The sequence below is a fragment of the Urocampus carinirostris genome, chromosome 12, assembly GCF_059441175.1.
Source record: "Urocampus carinirostris isolate Australia breed hairy pipefish chromosome 12, RoL_Ucar_1.0, whole genome shotgun sequence".
In the NCBI taxonomy this organism is placed as follows: Eukaryota; Metazoa; Chordata; class Actinopteri; order Syngnathiformes; family Syngnathidae; genus Urocampus; species Urocampus carinirostris.
The window spans coordinates 26,609,282-26,627,140 of NC_142360.1; the positions used below are offsets into that span (position 1 = coordinate 26,609,282).

The 17,859-nt window shown below is 39.9% G+C and overlaps 1 protein-coding gene across 4 annotated transcripts in view; it reads right to left on the reverse strand.

Annotated features, from left to right (window-relative positions):
* LOC148355348 (homer protein homolog 3-like) overlaps positions 1 to 17,859 on the reverse strand; it is a 69,208-nt gene that overhangs the window by 14,232 nt on the left and 37,117 nt on the right. For all 4 annotated transcript variants that reach the window (XM_088349704.1, XM_088349706.1, XM_088349705.1 and 1 more), the window contains one exon: positions 6,169 to 6,325. In XM_088349704.1, coding sequence (XP_088205830.1) covers positions 6,169 to 6,325 — 157 coding nt within the window. The remainder of the gene's footprint in view (positions 1 to 6,168; positions 6,326 to 17,859) is intronic.

A 17,859-nucleotide genomic window follows, 5' to 3' on the forward strand; every position in this document is an offset into this window, starting at 1 on the left:
TTTTTTGGCGTAAGAGTAGCATTGCACATCACTTTGAAAACACCATCCCCATTGATATGTATGGTGGTGGCAGCATCATGCTCTGGGAATGATTTTCTCCAGTATGGACTGGGAAGATCGTTAGAGATGATAGGAACATGGATGGAGACAAATACAGGGCATTCTGACAGAAAATCTGTAAAGGCTTGCAAGAGACCTGAGAATGGGGCGCAGGTTCAATGTGTGAATAGGCCGAGAAAAGTTATTGGATGCAAGCTTGATTGGCTATGTGTGTATTGGTAACTTAATTAGCATGCTCCCCAAATGAAAAATGAGGTAGCTCTAACTGGTGTTTTGCCCTTTATTCCGTCCATAAACATCACAAAGTGTCACATTGTTCAACCTTGGATCACTTTTAGTCACCATAATACACTTTGTGTCATTTTAATTCACAGTAAGAGCTCAAACAATTAAACACAAGCAAACAATGATTTAACTCCAACTACCGTATTTTCTGCACTATAAGGCGCAACTAAAAGCCTTTATTTTTTTCAAAAGCTGACCATGCGCCTTATAATACAGTGCGCCTTATATAATGATCAATATTAAGTCGCAAAGTCTTGCAACTAAAGCAAGCAGCCGCCGACTAGATTTTCCCCCGAAGGCGAAGTCGTCCGCGGTGTATGCTGGGATTTATATATCGGCGTTTCATTTCCTAACCAATGTGTCAATCATCATTTGAATCAGTCACTATTGGCTAAAGTTATTCAGAGGTAAAGGGGGCGGATTATTTTTATCATTTACAGGCTCGCATAGGCTAAAGGGGCAAAACAAAGCCTGCAATTGGCCGAAAAAGATGAATGTGAATAGCAAGTTTGGTTGTCTACGGCATAAAGAAAACATGTTTCACTATTCTGTATTTGTAAATATTTTACTCTCCTGGATTTACGACATTCACGGTTGTAAGAAGACCATGGTTACGTATCATTAATGAACGTGAAGGCTGCAAGAGAACTTAGGTGAGCTATGCGGATTTATATTTTCCCGGTATCTTGTTTTAGAACGATCTTGATGTTTCTGTGATGAGTCTATTTTTAAACAAAATTCAATTCAAAGTATTTATTGTCACATGCACAGTAAAGAACCCCGTTTCCCTGCACGATAAAATTCTTACTTTGCTGTCCACACAGTTGCCAGCAAAAAATAAAATGGAAACTAAGAAATGTTTGTTTGGTGACATCGTACAGTCACCGCATCCGCACGTGTCTACGACACGTATTTGTACTTTGCAAGCTTTCGGAATGTTAAGGGGGTAATAAGTTTGACTGAACTATCTGACTTTTTTGTCGACGTTCACATTGTAGCGCCTTATAATCCGGTGCGCCTTATGTATGGAAAATATAGGGCCAAAAACTATTTTTGGGGGGTGCGCCTTAAAGTGCGGAAAAAATGGTAGTTTTAGAGCAAGCACACTGTCACAAAATATACCATTGACTTGGGCTTTTAGTATACAAATATAATGTTTGTCGAAGCTCTGAAGCCAGCATTTTTAGTCTTGAGATACCAAGCAACCTTACAGGGAACAATGCTAAACCGAAAGGAAGCACTAAATATAAAAGCATTTACATTACAACTGGACTTAACTACTGCTGGCAAGCTTTTCACTGTGGGTTGTTAAAACGAGCATGCGAAACTAATTGATTGTACAAGGCTGCTCACGTAAAATGACAAAACAATTCAAAATCTGCATGACTCATTTGCAAACTGGTGACGCATGCATCCAATGTTTTGGTGCTTCCCCTGAGTAATGAATGAACACAAAAGTTTATAAAACGGTAACAGGCGATTATCATTTTTACAGTCATGCTCTCGATTCTGGTTTGTACTACGTTGTACAGTCTCCCCAAAAGTCAATCTTCTTCTGAACGCAGTGTGTGGATGACATGCAAGAGAAACATTCTGACTGCTGTTGAACCAACAATGAAGAAGGATAAGGGGGAAAGAAATGACAAAAAACTTTACTAGACATACTCAGATATTATTTTGTACAATGGACTGTTATAGCAATTATTGTCTATGTCAGGTGTGTCAAACTCATTTTAACTCGGGGGCCACACGATAGAACAAACATTCTGTCGGGGGCTTGACTAGTAGATTAAAGAGAAAGAAAAAGAGGGATAAAGAAATAAGAGAAAGAGGGAGGGAAAAGAAGAGAGAGGGCGGGACAAAGAAAGAGAGCGGGAGAGACAAAACAGATAAAAAGACAAGTCGTGAGAGAGGGGGAAAGAAAGGGAGAGGATGAAAGAAATCCGAAAAGAAATAGAAAGACAGAAGGAGAGAAAAGAGAAAAGAAAGCGCGAAGGGTAGGAAGAGAGAAAGAGAAAAGGAAAAAATGAAGACAAAGACACAGAGAGAAAGAGACAAAGAGCAACAAAAGAACAAAGGAAAGAAAAAGAGACACAGAGAGTAAAAGAGACAGAGAGTGAGAGAAAAGGTGTGGAAGAGAGAGAGAGAGAGAGAGAGAGAAAGAGAGAGAAATAAATACAAGTACAGTGTCTTTGTGAGAGGCACCCCGCTTTGGCAACATCAAGTTGACATATTTCAACCTGCAGCTTGTTTTTCTCTTGCGCTTCTCTGAGTGTTGTCTCGCGGACCGGAGGTAATCCCTTAGCAGGCCTGAACTGGCCCTCGGGCTGCCTGTTTGACACCAGTGGTCTATGTGGAGTGGGGCGTATTTCACATATTTTAGTGACTGGTGACATCGTACAAACTTGCGGGCTGTCAGAACATTAAGGGGTTAAATTATCATTTTAAAGAATACATAGTCTAGTCACATTTATTTTTACAGCCCTTCATTACAGAGCTTTTCAAAAGGCTATTTTACAGGCTGTCATGCACTTTCTAGACAAATTTTCACATATTACCTATTGTTTTCATTTATTGATGTTTACTATGTTTTGTGTATTGTTACCCAATGCTAAATCTATTGCACCCTGGTCCTCCTGGAAGGGGATTACCCCATATGAGGCCCCTTCTCAAGGTTTTCCTCGTTCTGAGGTTTTGAGTTTTTCCTTGTTGGGTTAAGATCATGGGATGGTGTAAATGTAATTTGGGCTGTCATTTGAGACATTTTGTGATTAAGGGCAATGCAAATAAATGTGACTTGACTTGACTTGCACAGACCCCCATAATGGAAGTTAAAACATCCCCTGGTCTCAAAACTATATACTGTGCTACCTTTACTTCCGAATTTAATTACATTTGGGAGTAACTACTTAACCTGAAAACTTTGTAAGTAAAAACGCATTTTAAATGGAAATGTGCTAATCCGTTTCATGCCCCGCTAAGGGACAGTACGTTATTTTTTTTCAATAAATCATAAAGAAGCTTCAGAACATGAAATAAATACATATTAAAATTAGATTACTGCACAATAAACATAAAATGAGAGGCACCTAATTAAAAAAAAAAAAAAGAATAAAGGAAATAAGGAGAATCTTCATTTACCTTTGTGCCTCGCGTTTCTTGAAAAACTGATCCAGTGACATCTGCTTTTGCCGGCTTTTGACAATCCGTCAGAATTGTGCAAAGCAGACGTAGCAATAGCCCTACTTGTCAACACTATTTCCAGGGGATTTCTTTCCACAAATTCAGACTTCATGGAATTTTGCTGAAATGTGTTAGATTTGGGCTGATTGAATGATGGCTGCCTCGTCCTCACTGCTATCTTACCCATCCTCCTCCCAGTCTCTGAACTCTAAACTGTGACAATAACACGAAGAGCATGCTGGGTTGCCAGGCAGATTTTAAGTGATAGCCAGTTTGCTTACGTTCGGGATACTCATAGAGTGGCTAATGGCAGCGCGTACTGTAATGTATTTTTTACTTTGTATCCTGAAGCTCATTTGTCACGAGAGAAAATATTTTCCGAGTTAGGTACTTCGTAACCTAAAACTTTCTTATGTAGAGACATTCATAGATAGGGGTACTACCCAAATACAATAAAATACAGTAATTTTGCACATTTAAGACTTTTTCTTGTTTGATATGTTAAAGAATTAAATGTGGTAAAATAAAGAAAAAATTGCAAAATTAGCAAAACTCTTTGCATTGGATTTTTATTCTTTCATCTCAATTACATGTCTTTCTTTGCATTAAGTGTAAATTTCCGTCCAGAATAAGAAATTATTTGATGCACATTGCTCATATTTTTCTAAAATACATCCTTTAATACTTACTTTCAAACATATATAATATTAATACTTACTCCTAAATCTAATGAAGGGGTATCTCAATTGGAGAGCCACTAACATCAAGGACAAATTGTAACATATGTGGACATAGTAAAATGTACCCCAGTTCCTATACAAAACAATGACCAAATATAGAAAAAGATCCCTAGAGTCCTAATGGTAATCTATCATGTTATTTTAAGTGGGGCATGACGGGAGAGGAAAGTGGACAGTATAAGGTGTCTGCCATCCCCCCTTACCTTCAACCCCTGGGGGCCTGCTCTAGTTTCAGCCACCTGGTTGACTTTGCAGCATTGTGTGTGCCAATATGCGTGTTTATTCAAGGGATCACCTTCAAACTGACTGCCACTGATGGAAATCCCATAGCCTGGCACAAAAAAATGGGTTTTTCTTTTTTTTTGGGCCAAAAAATGTGAATTTTCTTAATTGTGGTACTTCAAGCAATGGCGGGAATCTGCAGGCAATTCTAAACATTTGTCCAGTCTAGAGTAAAAGGGTTAGGTTTGTTGTTTGATCACCGTATTTTCACCATCATGGAGCGCACCGTGTTAAGAGGTGCAGTCTTTGTAGCTGGTTTTAGCTTAGTATTTAATATATTACAGAGGGCGCACCATCCGATAGGGCGCAGATGCTCTCTGCTGCGGCCGCCTTACAAGTGTGCGTACTTAAAAATATAGCAGGAGCAATGTTCCCTCAAATTTTCCACGGGTCTGAGCGTTCACACAAACTCAGTGAGCAACAGCAATCCCAAGTGTGGCAACTAAATCATTATCAAGCATGTCCAAAACTTGACATCAATTTACACATAGCGGAGATTCCGGCAATGCAAAATTATTTTTCACTTTTAAAGGAATTGACTCATGTACTATTGCAAAGCTTGTACGGCCTACAAACGTCATTTGTTTTCACAACAATTCTTTCACAAGATTTCCATTTCTTTTTTTTCCTGGTATCTCTTGTCGCATAATACTAACATTTTTGGGGGCTTATTTAGTCGGTTGCACGATACACAACTGTATTTAATCACATTTTTTTAGTGGAAATACAATGTTGGCAACGAGATTGACTTGATATAATTGGAAATTTTTTGAACGCAACACAAACTTTTTATTCTTTTTCCCTGTTTTTTTCTACTTTTTAAAATTCCTTTAAAAAAAAAATCACATTGTGTATATTGTTTCCTAGCTGTTACTTTTTTATTTTTGTTCTCTATTTACTTTTTTCCTTTCTTTCTTTCTTTTCTTTTTTTCAGTTTTTTTTCTAAATTTTTCCTTCTTTTTTTCCCCTCTTCCTTTTGTTTCTTTTTTCTCACTTTTCATCTTGACTGCAGTATAACATAGATTTGTACAAAAAATAAAATAAATCACAATTTTACCAGACGGCAGTAACCCTTTGCACATGTTGTCCTTGGGTTTCTGTAAGAATTTGAGCCCGTCCAATTTCCGACATGGTGACTGCATATTAAAAAAAGGAAAGCTGACAGTGAGGGCCACTGCTTTCAGGTCAATTGGAGTATTTTTTCCCCGAAATCTGAAACAACTGCATCTTCCGAATTTCCCAAGAGACTGTGGCTGTTTTCAAAAAAGAGACACTGCCGGACGAAACATGCGGACTACAAAAAAACTTACTGGAAACGATTGCTGTGAAAATGTGAAGCAAAGCAACGCTTTTTCACGAGACACTGCAAATGAAATGAAAATGCTACAAAGGTGAGGTCGTGACGCTGTTCTTCAAGCACTGCAAACCATTCACAGAGGGATAATTTATTAAAAGACTGTTCAAAGAATTATCAGCTTACTAAATCCGGCCCGCTTTCTGAAAAGTTTGGACACCCCTGCGCTATGGCGTCATTATCTATGAGTATCTCCGCAACGATGGATGCATTGCCACTCAAGTGTTCCAGACATTCAAATTCGAGCTATCACAGTTTTTCTACCTGTTCTTTCAGGCGAGCTGTCTCCTCCTGGTACTCAGCCAGCTGCTGCTTCCACTGCTCTACGCTGCCGTTGGCTTCCTGCAGCGCGGCCACTAGCTTGGCATTACTGTCCTGAAGAGTGAACAGTTCTGCCTCCAGATTGATTTCACACATAGACCTGGGGGCAGAAAAGGTGTCTCTTTGTTAGGAGCAGTCACACACATGCAAGCAGACACATACTCTCATCTCAAACACTTCAGGCAATGTCAAATTCATTGGTTCTTATTTCAAGACACAGTCCTTTCAACCGGTTAGCAAAGGTGAATAATTGTATCAACTTACAATGTTGAAAAAGTCATAACGGACTATAATGAACAAAAAAGAATAACCATGGCTGGAGCTGTGAAACACTTAAAAGCCTTTTTTAAATTCATCACTTGATATTAAAGGAGCTTGACAAAATTTGGAATTTTTTAACTCGCGGCAGTCATTTCATCGATAGTGTCCCAAGTGCTGCCTCTGTCAGGCCGTTCATGATGCATGTGCAAGTATGTGCATTTCTTAGGCTCGCTCGAATAATCACCTCTTACTTTCACCATTTGAATGCCATACTAACAAATAGAAGCAAAAACATGGTAATGAGCATGACCTCACTATCCTGCAAGGCCAGCCACATTCCTCCTATCTAATTTGTTCTACCCCTGACAGCAGTGCTAAAATTAGGTTGAAAGCAGATAGGTCTGGTGGAAAATAAAACACAAAAGCTCTTTGAACTCGACTTGAGCATCTTCCGAATCCGCAGAGCACCGTTTTATCCTGCTATATACCATTTGTTTACCTTTGAAACCGAATGGAGTGCATCACGGCATAATGAATAAACGCCTTTGAAAATGTGAACGAGCTGCTGTTCCAGGGGCTCGTTTTTTTAACTGGCCTGACAATGACACAAGGAAGTACCAAATGTGTCAAGGTCTATCTCACATGGTTCCATTATCTATGGTGTTTCAAAATTCCAGACTTTTTATATCCCCATTCCTAGGCTTATATTTTTCTTTCTCTCTGATAAATATACAAAACACATAGTTTGTACACCTTTTTCATGGCCAAATTTGTCACAACCAGAACGGAATCAAGATCAAGATGCGTAACAATAACCAAAAGTTTATTGAGATAAAGGGGAAAGGCATCGCCCGCAATCCGGTGCTCGCTGGACGGGGGAAGCAAGCCGCTCACAGAATCAGAACGTGTTCCGAATGCAGAAGTGGACCTTCCGGAGCGGGAGATCGAATTAACGTAGACGGAAAAACAAATCGATAGCCGGGACAGGAGAGCAAAACGTGGTCGGGATAAAAAACCGAGTCGTAAGCCGGGATGGGAGATCAAAACGTGGTCGGGTCAAAAAAGCAGGTCGTAACCGGAGACAAACGGGGAAATCAGGAATTGAAGGGTGGAAAACAGGTGAAAAAAGCGGGACCGACGGGAGTCAGAGTCAAAATGCTTGCCTTGTAGAAACAGAGGTTTGCTGACGGACTGACAACAGCGAGTGAAAGGACTGAGCTTAAGTAGGACGGGGAACCAATCAGGAAGCCAGCAGCGGCTGGCGCCAAACGAGCGGGTAGAGGTTAAAATAATCAGTCATCATGACAAAATTAAGCCCTTTTTGAAGACTTAAAGCAAATGATCCAATATCTCCGGTAGCACATAAAGAAGAAATCTGTTGTGTATCATATATTTTATAGTCACAAATATATCTGTGATTTATATATGCATTTTTAAACTATTAATATTTGGTATTGGGTAAAAACGATGTACATTTTCAGTTGCAGTTCCATTACAATTTACGCTACATTAATTTTTGCATGGCCCTTAATGAATGTATTACTTATACGTAATTCTTGCACTAATACACATTTCATAGTGTAGTATGCACCTGTCCTCTTGGGCGCGACCCTTAAGGAGCGATGACGCTTTAATGCACAATGCCATACAAACTAATGCCAGCTGCAATTTATCAAGAGGGAAGAAGTGCAATGGCAAAGCAAATCCAACAGAGAGCAGTGTCGGCATCATTTTTAAGCAGACCTGTTGTGAAACATGGCAACAATTTCAAGCATTTACAAGCACTTCACCCAAAGTTCAATTCAATTTTTCAATCTTTGAAAACATTTAAATTCAAGCATTTTCAAGGATTTCAAGCAAGCATACAAACCGTGAAAATATGATCATGAAATGGCCATACTTTAAATAATATTCATAATAGCTCATATATAGTGTCAACGCGTTGGAGCATAAAACTTTATGACTCATGGACTAAATATTTTTTCTATTCAATTCATTTCTATTCACAGGTTGGATTTTTAAACCATTAGTCTAAAAACTTGAGACTCCCTATTACAAATATGCTGCAAACCCATTGAGTAGTTGAAATATAGAAAAATGTTTCTATTAAGTTTATTGTGTCTTTAATATGGGACATCTGCAAAGGAGATTGCATAGGATGCCAGAGTTGTTGTCTTTCACTGTTGTTCATTGTTTTGACTATTATGCACCGTTTGCCTTAGTGTCACTATCAGCCCATCATGTTGCTGTTCTTTGTTTTTCCACACCCTTTAGGACTGATCTGCTTTTGTAACCTAAGAGGTTTATTAAAAAGAAAGGGCTCATAGGAGGGCTTTTAGAACAGGTTGGAATTTCTTATTTGAGGTTTGGGTGAGGTAAACTTATCAGTTTTATTACTTATACAGTAATCCCTCGTTTATTGCAGTTGATGGGGACCAGACCTCCGTGATATGCAAAAATGAAATGAAGTAGCCCCTCCCAGTTAGTGAAAAAAAGTGTATCAGTATCAATAGGGGAAAACATGTTACAGGAAAACGTAGATGTAAACCTACGTACTTATAAATATAGCACCGTAAATAACGTACAGTATTTAAAATATAAATTAAGTATAGGTAACAATACACAAACTTATTTAAATGATCCCTCCATTCAGGACATTGGCCAGAAGCGCTGCCTATCCCATGCTAAGAACATTATCGGGGACCCCTCTCACCCCCATCATGGACTGTTCACTCTGCTAGCCTCTGGGAAGAGGTACTGCAGTGTGCGGTGCAGGACCACCAGGTTCCGCAGTAGTCTAGTCCCCCTGGCCATTAGACTGTTAAATGGTCAATCTAACATATAGTTAACCTAAATCTAAACGGCTGCTAATCTGACTTTTTGCACTACTGGCAGTTCTTTATAGCTTGCCACTCATTGCACATTTGCTCTCTGCACTATTGTACTTACAGCGTTATTGTTACAGTGTTAATGTTACTGTTTACCTGACTTGTTAACCTGACTGCCCATTTTGCACATCTGGTTAGCTACTCCTCTTGCACTATCGGCACTATGGTAAAATACTATACGTAGCCATAATACAATACAACTTTTACTTATATCTGTACATTCAAGGAAACTGTGCGGGTCAGATGTATCGACATTTCGTTCTGTATACACGTGTACTAGAATGACAATAAAGTAGATCTGAATCTGAATCTCTTGCAAATGCCCAGTGTGTGTTTGTAAAAACACACAAGATTTAACTACAAAGTAAAATGTACATCTTTTTAGATTTATTTTACTCTTACTCATATTCTCATGAGGTGGACGGCGGGAGCTGGCTCCACACCAATCAGAAGCCAGCTCCCTTCAAAATGGTTTTATCTCTCTTGTGATTGGTCATTATGCATTTTCCCCAGGGATTCCGTGTCGTTGACTTTAAATTTGTAGAGTGTAGAAAAAGTTAAAATTGCTTTGTATTTTATCAGGTTTTGTAGATCTATGTTAATTAATATTCCTGTGTTTTTAAGGGAACAGAACAAATGCAAAGTTTATTCTTATATTTAGTTTATTTGTTGTTGTTGTTGTACAAAAAAGTATTTTTTGTATTTACATCTTGTTGTGTCATGTTATTCAGAGATTCTGTGTTGCTTGATTTTAAAGTTGCTTTGTATAAAAAAAAAAAACTTAAGTAGAATAACTTAAAAGTTCACTATACAGTAAAAAAAATTATATTAAAATTCAGTAGGATAATAAATCTAAATCTAAATTAAGTCATTTTGTGAATAATTATTGGCAAATTGTTGATTAAAACAACAAAACTCTTAAGAGCTATTTGAAAGCCATTTTTAGTTACCTGAGCTAAAAGAGCTGGTTCTCGAAAAAGAGCCGGAATTCCCATCATTAAAACCAGCAATGTTGAAAAATATACTGTACATGATGCGTCTCTTGATTGAATGTGTTTGCTGGGCCTTGTAAAGGAAGAAATTTCACCCTCGACAGCACAAGCCCCACCCCTGTTACTCATCTCATCAGCTGCACCGCTTATCCTCAGTAGGGTCGCGGGGGTGCTGGAGCCCATCCCAGCAATCATCGGGCAGTGGGCAGGGGACACCCTGAACTGGTTGCCAGCCAATCGCAGGGCACACAGGGACAGACAACTCGCTCGCTCATTCACACCTAGGGACAATTTGGATCGGCCAATCCACCTGAAATGCATGTCTTTGGAATGTGGGAGGAAACCAGAGTGCCCGGAGGAAACCCACGCAAGCACGGGGAGAACATACAAACTCCGCACAGGAAGTCTGGTAGCTGGATTTGAACCCACACAGGAGGTTCTCAAGACCTTAGAACTGTGCGCTAACCATTGCGCCGCCGTGCTTCCCTACCCCTGTTACTATAGACTTAAAATACTCTGACGATACTGCCATTATCACACTCCTCAAGGACAATAACTCCATAACTGCTAACCACCAGTCTGTCACCCACTTTACCAAAGGGTGCGCTGACAACTTTCTTGATCCGAATGTAGATCGACAAAGAAAATACTCATCCACACCCAACAACATAGTGTAAAAAAATGTGTTAATATTCCCCAGACTTGGCACTTACTACTAAAAACAATAATAAATAGTTGAACGTGTCACTCACTTTAAATATTTGGGACTCACAATCAGTGTTCCCTCTAAGCTGCGCGCGTGCGCAATTGCGCACTGCTCGCACATTCTCAGCGCACAAGAAAATCTAGCCAGCGCACAAAAATGAGGGCTCAAAATTACTAATTCAGAAGCGACTTAAGTCAAAGTTTCAATGCATGTAGGTAAAAATACACGGGTTCCCCTGACGTTGTGTCCCAAATGTGGTATTTTGAAGTCGAGTCGAATTAGAACGAAGTTTAGTAAAGTTAGTAGAGTTTGTCGAGAATCGGCTTCTTTGGCTCGGCTCACTGAAAGGAACCGGCTCTTTCGGGTCCTAAACGGCTCTTCAGGTTGTTTTTGCTTCTTTAATCCCAACATGACCAAATATTATGTAAAATTATGCACAAAATGACTAAAAGGAAGGGGGGAATAGAACAAAAAAGAAAATAATACCAAAATGAAAAAGTAGTAAAAAGCTGAGAAAAAAAGAAACAAAAGGAAGAGAAAAAAAAGAAGGAAAAATTTAGAAAAGAGCCAGAAAAAAAGAAAAGAAAGAAATGTAGGTAAAAAGTAAATAAAGAACAAAAAGAAAAAAGTAACAGCTCAGAAAAAATAAACACAATGAGATTTTTTTAAAGGAATTTTAAAAAAGTAGAAAAAAACACGGGAAAAAGAAGAAAAAGTTTGAAAAAGTGAATCTTGTTGCCAACATTGTACTTCCACTAAAAAATGTAATTAAGTATAGTTCTGTATCTTACAACCGACTAAATAAGTCCCCAAAAATGTTAATATTATGCGACAAAATATATCAGGAAATAAAAAGAAATGGATATCTTGTGAAAGAATTGTAAGAACAAGCGACGTTTGTAGGCTGTACATGAGTCAATTCATTCAAAAGAGAAAAATAATTTTGCATTACCCGGAAACTCGGCAAAATGTAACTTGATGTCAAGTTTTGGACATGTTTGAGAATTATTTATCTTGCCACACTTGGCATTATGGTTGCTCACTGTTGTTTCAAGCGTTGCTCACCGACTTTGTGTGAACGCTTAGACCCGTGGAAAATTAGAGGGAACATTGCTCACAATGGACAATAAAATCTACTTCGAACAACATGTCATTGATGTCCATAAGCGCTCCCAGCAAATACTCCACATCCTTCGCAAACTTTGTGCTCTCTGTGTCACTCCACATCTTCTCGTACTGTTATCCACAATTAGCATTCAAGCATCCCTTCTCTACTGCTCCCCCTGTTATTTCAATATGCTCTTTATTACCAACAGAAACAGACTCACTAAGATTACACGTACAGTCTCCAAAATCATTTATCTGCCCATTACGGACCTCTCACGCCTCAAAAATGAAGCCGTCACACGTATGGCCAGAAAGATTACTAGGGATTCAGATCATCCATTATACAGTCTCTTCTGCCTGTTTCCCTCTGGCCGCAGGTACAGACCTCTGATGTGGAAGCGGGTACGCTTCCGTAAAAGCTTTGTCCCTTACGCTATTGCTGCACTTAACTGTTTGTAATCATCTTATCAAGCCATCTGCATGTGTGATGTCCTGTGTATTGTTTATATTTGTCCTTGTTTTATGATTATCTGGCAGGTCTGTGAAAAACAAATTTCCCCCTGAGGACAGTAAAGGTCTTTCTAACCATTTATACATACCCAATGCTAGCCAGCTGCTCTCCAAATAGCTTTTTTGCACTGAAAGGAGAACCCCTTTAATTCTGTTGTACTTTTGTATGACAAAAAAGACAATTCATTTAACTGTGATTTTGTGTTTTTATTTGTAGATTTATTGTTGTTATTTTCTTAGTCATATACTCATCATCTCAAGGTAAGTTTGACACTTGGGGGCTTTAATGAAGGTGCGACGCTACTCTGCGGATTTTCACTTTTCGCAGGTGGTTCTGGTTTTAGTGAGTGTCTGGTGTTGATTGAACATTTATCACAAAACAAACCAATATTTTAATCTGACGTTAACAAAAACTTTAAATTAAAATCTGTGGGGAAAATGAGATAACTGGCCTTAGTAGAAAGTGGCAAAGGGCGGCCACGAATGGTATCACATCACTGGATGATGGAGGGAAATCGCTATTGCAGAAATTATAGTAAAGGTCAGGATTTAATGAGAGTATCAAATAAATCTGAGAGCTTTGAAATGCATTAAGTCAAATCTTTCCGCAGCTTAGCAACCGTATAGCGACTCACCATAGCAACAGAAGAAGAGATCCTGCAGAGGCTTATGGAAAGCCTTTTCAAATAAAAGCATCTGGATAACAGTTGTTCATAAACTGTTTTTTTCTTCCGTTATTACGTAAAGCAGTCAGAGTTACAAAGCAGACAAAACAAACAAGCGCACGGGTTAAATCTAAGAAATTTGGCGCCACCAAACGAATCTGTGATGTTTTTTCCAGAGCACAAGGACAAAATCTCCTCCAGGCAAAGTTTTTTTTTTAAGAGTGTAGCACTATTTCAGTGTCTGCTCTACTTTAAAACGTGTTCGCTACTTCTTTACATCACTCAGCAGTGTTTTTTTTTTTAAACGTGTACAACAGTACCTGCAGTGAAAGGCTGCAAGTCTTTTGGTACATCCATCTGTTCAAGAAGAAACATTTTTAGTACTTCTGGGAAGGGCATGCAGGCAAGCCTGATGTGACCTCATTCAAATTTCCGAGTTTAGGTGTTTACCCTATGGTAGGGGCACTCTCCTCGTGAGAGGTAAGAGAATTCTCCCGCAGCGGTCTGCTGCGTGTCGTAAGAAGCAACTAAAGTGGAGGGAGCGAGGGGGCTGGGGATCCTCTCCTCTCTACCTCTACTCCCTAAGAGACAGCAAGGCAAAGAAAGGGGGGGGCGGGAGACCAAAAGGTCTCGCAAACCCTCGTTATATGGACACTAAATGTGAGAGGATGTGGAAATAAAGCGACTGAGTGGAAGAAAGAGGAGATCGGAAGGATGATGACTAAAAGGAAGGTTGATGTGTTAGCCTTGAGTAAAACAAAGATGAAAGGAAACGGTGAAGTACAGCTTGGAGGTATGCATGGTAAAAAGTCTGGAGTATAGGGTGGGCATGCTAGAGAAGGAGTGGCTGTGCTTGTGAGTGAGAAAGCAAAGGAAAAACTGTTGGAGTGGATAGAGATATCTTCCAGATTGATGTGGGTGAGTTAAAGTGGGGTGTAGAAGTATGGATGTTTATAGGTGCATATGGACCTGGTTCAGAAAGAAGTGCTGAGGAGGGAGAGGAGTTCTGGAAAGATTTGTCCGACTGTGTGGCAAGTGTGAAAGAAGGGTGGAAAGTGGTAATGCTAGGTGACCTGAATGCTAGAGTGGGTGATGGAACGGTTGAAAATGTGATTGGTAGATATGGAGTACCAAAGAGTAAGGAGAGTGGGAAGAAATTGATTGAGTTATGTGTGGAAAATGAGTTGGTGGTTGGAAATACATTGTTTAAAAAGAGGGACGTGAATAAGTATACCTTTGTCAGAGTGGATGGTGGTGAGATGGTGGACAAAGCACTGATGGATTATGTAGTGGTTAGGAAAGGGATGTTAAGTAGATTGTTGGATGTGCATGTTCACAGAGGTGAAATGAGTGGTATGTCTGATCATTTTTATGTGGAAGGAAAACCGAGAATAGATGGATTGTGAAGGGCTAGTTGTAAGAAGGGTGTGAGGGAAGAGGTGAAAATGTCAGAGTTGAATAAGGAAGAAAAGAGTTTAAGGAGAGGATAGGGGAAGAGTATGAACGGATTAGTAGAAGAGAAGTGGAGAGTGTGGAAATGGAATGGAAGTGGTGTAAAGAGACAGTGTTGAGGAGTGCAAAAGAAGTGTGAGGAATAAGAAAAGTTGGTCGAGGTATTAGGAAAGGAAGTGAATGATGGAAATGATGAGGTATCAGAGGCTGTGACAGAAAAGAGACGTGCCTTTGAGGAGTGGCTGCAAGATAAGAGTAGTGATGCGTATGAAAGGTATAAAGTGAAGAAAAGGTTGGTAAAAGCGGCAGTGGAAGCAGTGAAAAGGAAAGCAAATGATGAATGGTGTCGGAAGATAGGAGTGAACTTTGAGGGAAGGATAAACATTTTCTGGAAAGAAGTGAAAAGAGTAAGAAAGAGTGAGTCAGGAAAGGAAGAGAAAGTGAAAGATGAAGAATGGTAGATTGCTGGTTAGCGGTAGTGCAGTTATGACGAGATTGGCAGAGTATTTTGAGGAGTTGCTAAATGTGGAGGATGGGAGAGAAGTGAGAGTCGAGGCGATCGATGGTATGGAGAGAATGCCCGTGTAGGGTGATTTAAATGTGAAGCCTGTGGAAACATGGGAGGTGCAAGGGACAGTGAAAAATGAAAGGGGAGAAGGCACCTTGGTTGAATGGTTGTACTGCTGAATGCTTAAAAAAAGGTGGCACAGCTATGATTGACTCGTTAGTACGCTTGTTGAATGTATGCTTTTTAAGTGGTGTGGTTCCTGTTGACTGGTGTAGTGCATGTGTGGTGCCATTCTACTGTATAAGGGTAAAGGTGATAAGTATGAGTGTAGCAATTCGAGAGGTATCAGTTTGTTGTCTGTTTAAGCTGTATGGAAGAGTCTTGATTAAGAGAGTGAGAGAATGAACAAATGAGGTGGTAATGGAGGAGCAGAGTGGTTTCAGGAAAGGAAGAGGATGTGTGGATCAGGTGATTGCAGTACAACAGGTATGCGAGAAAGATTTTGCAAAAGGTAAGGATGTTTATTTGGCTTTCATGGACTTGGAAAAGGCATATGATAGAGTTGATAGAGAGGCGTTGTGGCAAGTGATGGTAATGTATGGAGTGGGTGGAAAGTTGTTGGAAGCAGCAGAGCATGTGTAAGAGTAGGGAGTGAGACAAGTGAGTGGTTCCCTGTGTTGACTGGTGTAAGACAGGGGTGTGTGATGTCACCATGGCTGTTTAATATGTACATGGATGGCGTGGTGAGAGAGGTGAATGCAAGAGTATTCGACAGAGGTGTAGAGATGATCGATAACAGTGGAACGGTGTGGCAGGTAAGTCACTTGTTGTTTGCAGATGACACAGCGCTTGTGGCTGATTCTAAGGAAACATTGAGAAGGTTGGTAATGGAGTTCAGAAGAGTATGTGATAGGCGTAAGTTATGTGTGAATGTTGGGAAGAGTAAGGTGATGAAGTGTTCACGTGGTGGAGTGGGCATGGCGTTAGAAATAACGAGCATGGACAGGTGCTGGAAGAAGTTGAAAGCTTTAGGTACTTGGGTTGTGATGTGGCTGCAGTTGGTGGAATGGAGTGCGAGGTATTGCAGAGTGAATAAAGGAAGCAATGTTTTGGGTGCTCTGAGGAGAGTGATGACCAACAAGAGTATGAGTATGGATGTTAAGAGGGGACTGTATGAGAGTGTGATTGTGCCGACTGTGTTGTATGGTGCAGAGACTTGGAGCCTGAATGCTGATTTGAGAAGGAAATTAAATGTTTTTGAGAAGAAGTGTTTGAGGAGTATGTTACAAGTGACAAGATTGGATAGATTGAGAAATTAAATTGTGAGAGACCAAACTAGAGTAGTTGTGAAACTGAGCAAGGGTGTGGATAAGAAAGTACTCTGTTGGTTTGGACACATGGAGAGGATGGATGAGGAGCGAATTTTTAAGAGGATCTACAGAGCAGAAGTGAATGGAAGGAGACCAAGAGGAAGACCATGATTGACGTGGATGGATGGTGTTATGAATGCAGTGCAGGAAAGAGGTCTAAATCTAGTGGAAGCTCGAGCTCTTGTTGGTAATAGGAATGAGTGGAGAGGTGCTGTAAAAGGATAGTGGGATGTTTGGACGCGTTCTAAGGGATGGGCAGGGCACCTGTATGATGCAAAAGGGGTAAACCAGTAAAAGCTGTCGGGCCCTGCTGTTGAACAAGAGTGTGTTGTGTCACCCTGACCCGAGTGACATGGCCGCTTTCTTGTGTCCCGTTCCATCTGGAGGGACGAAAGCATGACCAACTTAGGTGCTCAGGTGCCTAACTTGTGTTTGGGCATTTGGGTTGGCCAAGGTCCAAAAATGTTTGTGTGTGTTTTTGCTATTTTTTTCCCTTTTTATTTTCTTTGTTATTGTATGTGTTTGTCTCGCTGTCGGTCACACCCCTTGAGGGATATGACCTAGGTAGACAGAGACAGACAGACAGACAGACAGACAGACAGACAGACAGACAGACAGACAGACAGATAGATAGATAGATAGATAGATAGATAGATAGATAGATAGATAGATAGATAGATAGATAGATAGATAGGTGTTTATGTTAAGTGGGCAGTGAATCTTTCAAGTGAATAAAAACTAGCTGTTGAAATAATCGACTGTTGGCGGGTGCATTAAGATACCCTTGTTCGGTAATGGACCTTCACTTTCTGGTCTACTCTCAATCAGAAAAGCCCCGTGTTAAATGGCACTCAATGCAAAATCAAACTCTGCGTACCATTTTAGTTAAGGCTCATCTTTGGATGGATAAATCCATGTGTTGTTTTTAGGAGTAAATTTAACCACATGCACACCAACATTTATACCAAAATAAAATTTGACACAAAAAATTAAAAGGGCTTAAACCAAAGATCATATACCTTTTCACGGACAAATTTAAGTACTTTTTAACGACATCTAAAGCCAATTTTCCAATTTCTCCAGTACCATTAATAGAAGAAATCCATAGCCTTGTTGTCTGAGGTCACCGAGCGCTGCCGGTAGGGAAAACAACCAGAAATTTTAAGAATCCTAAG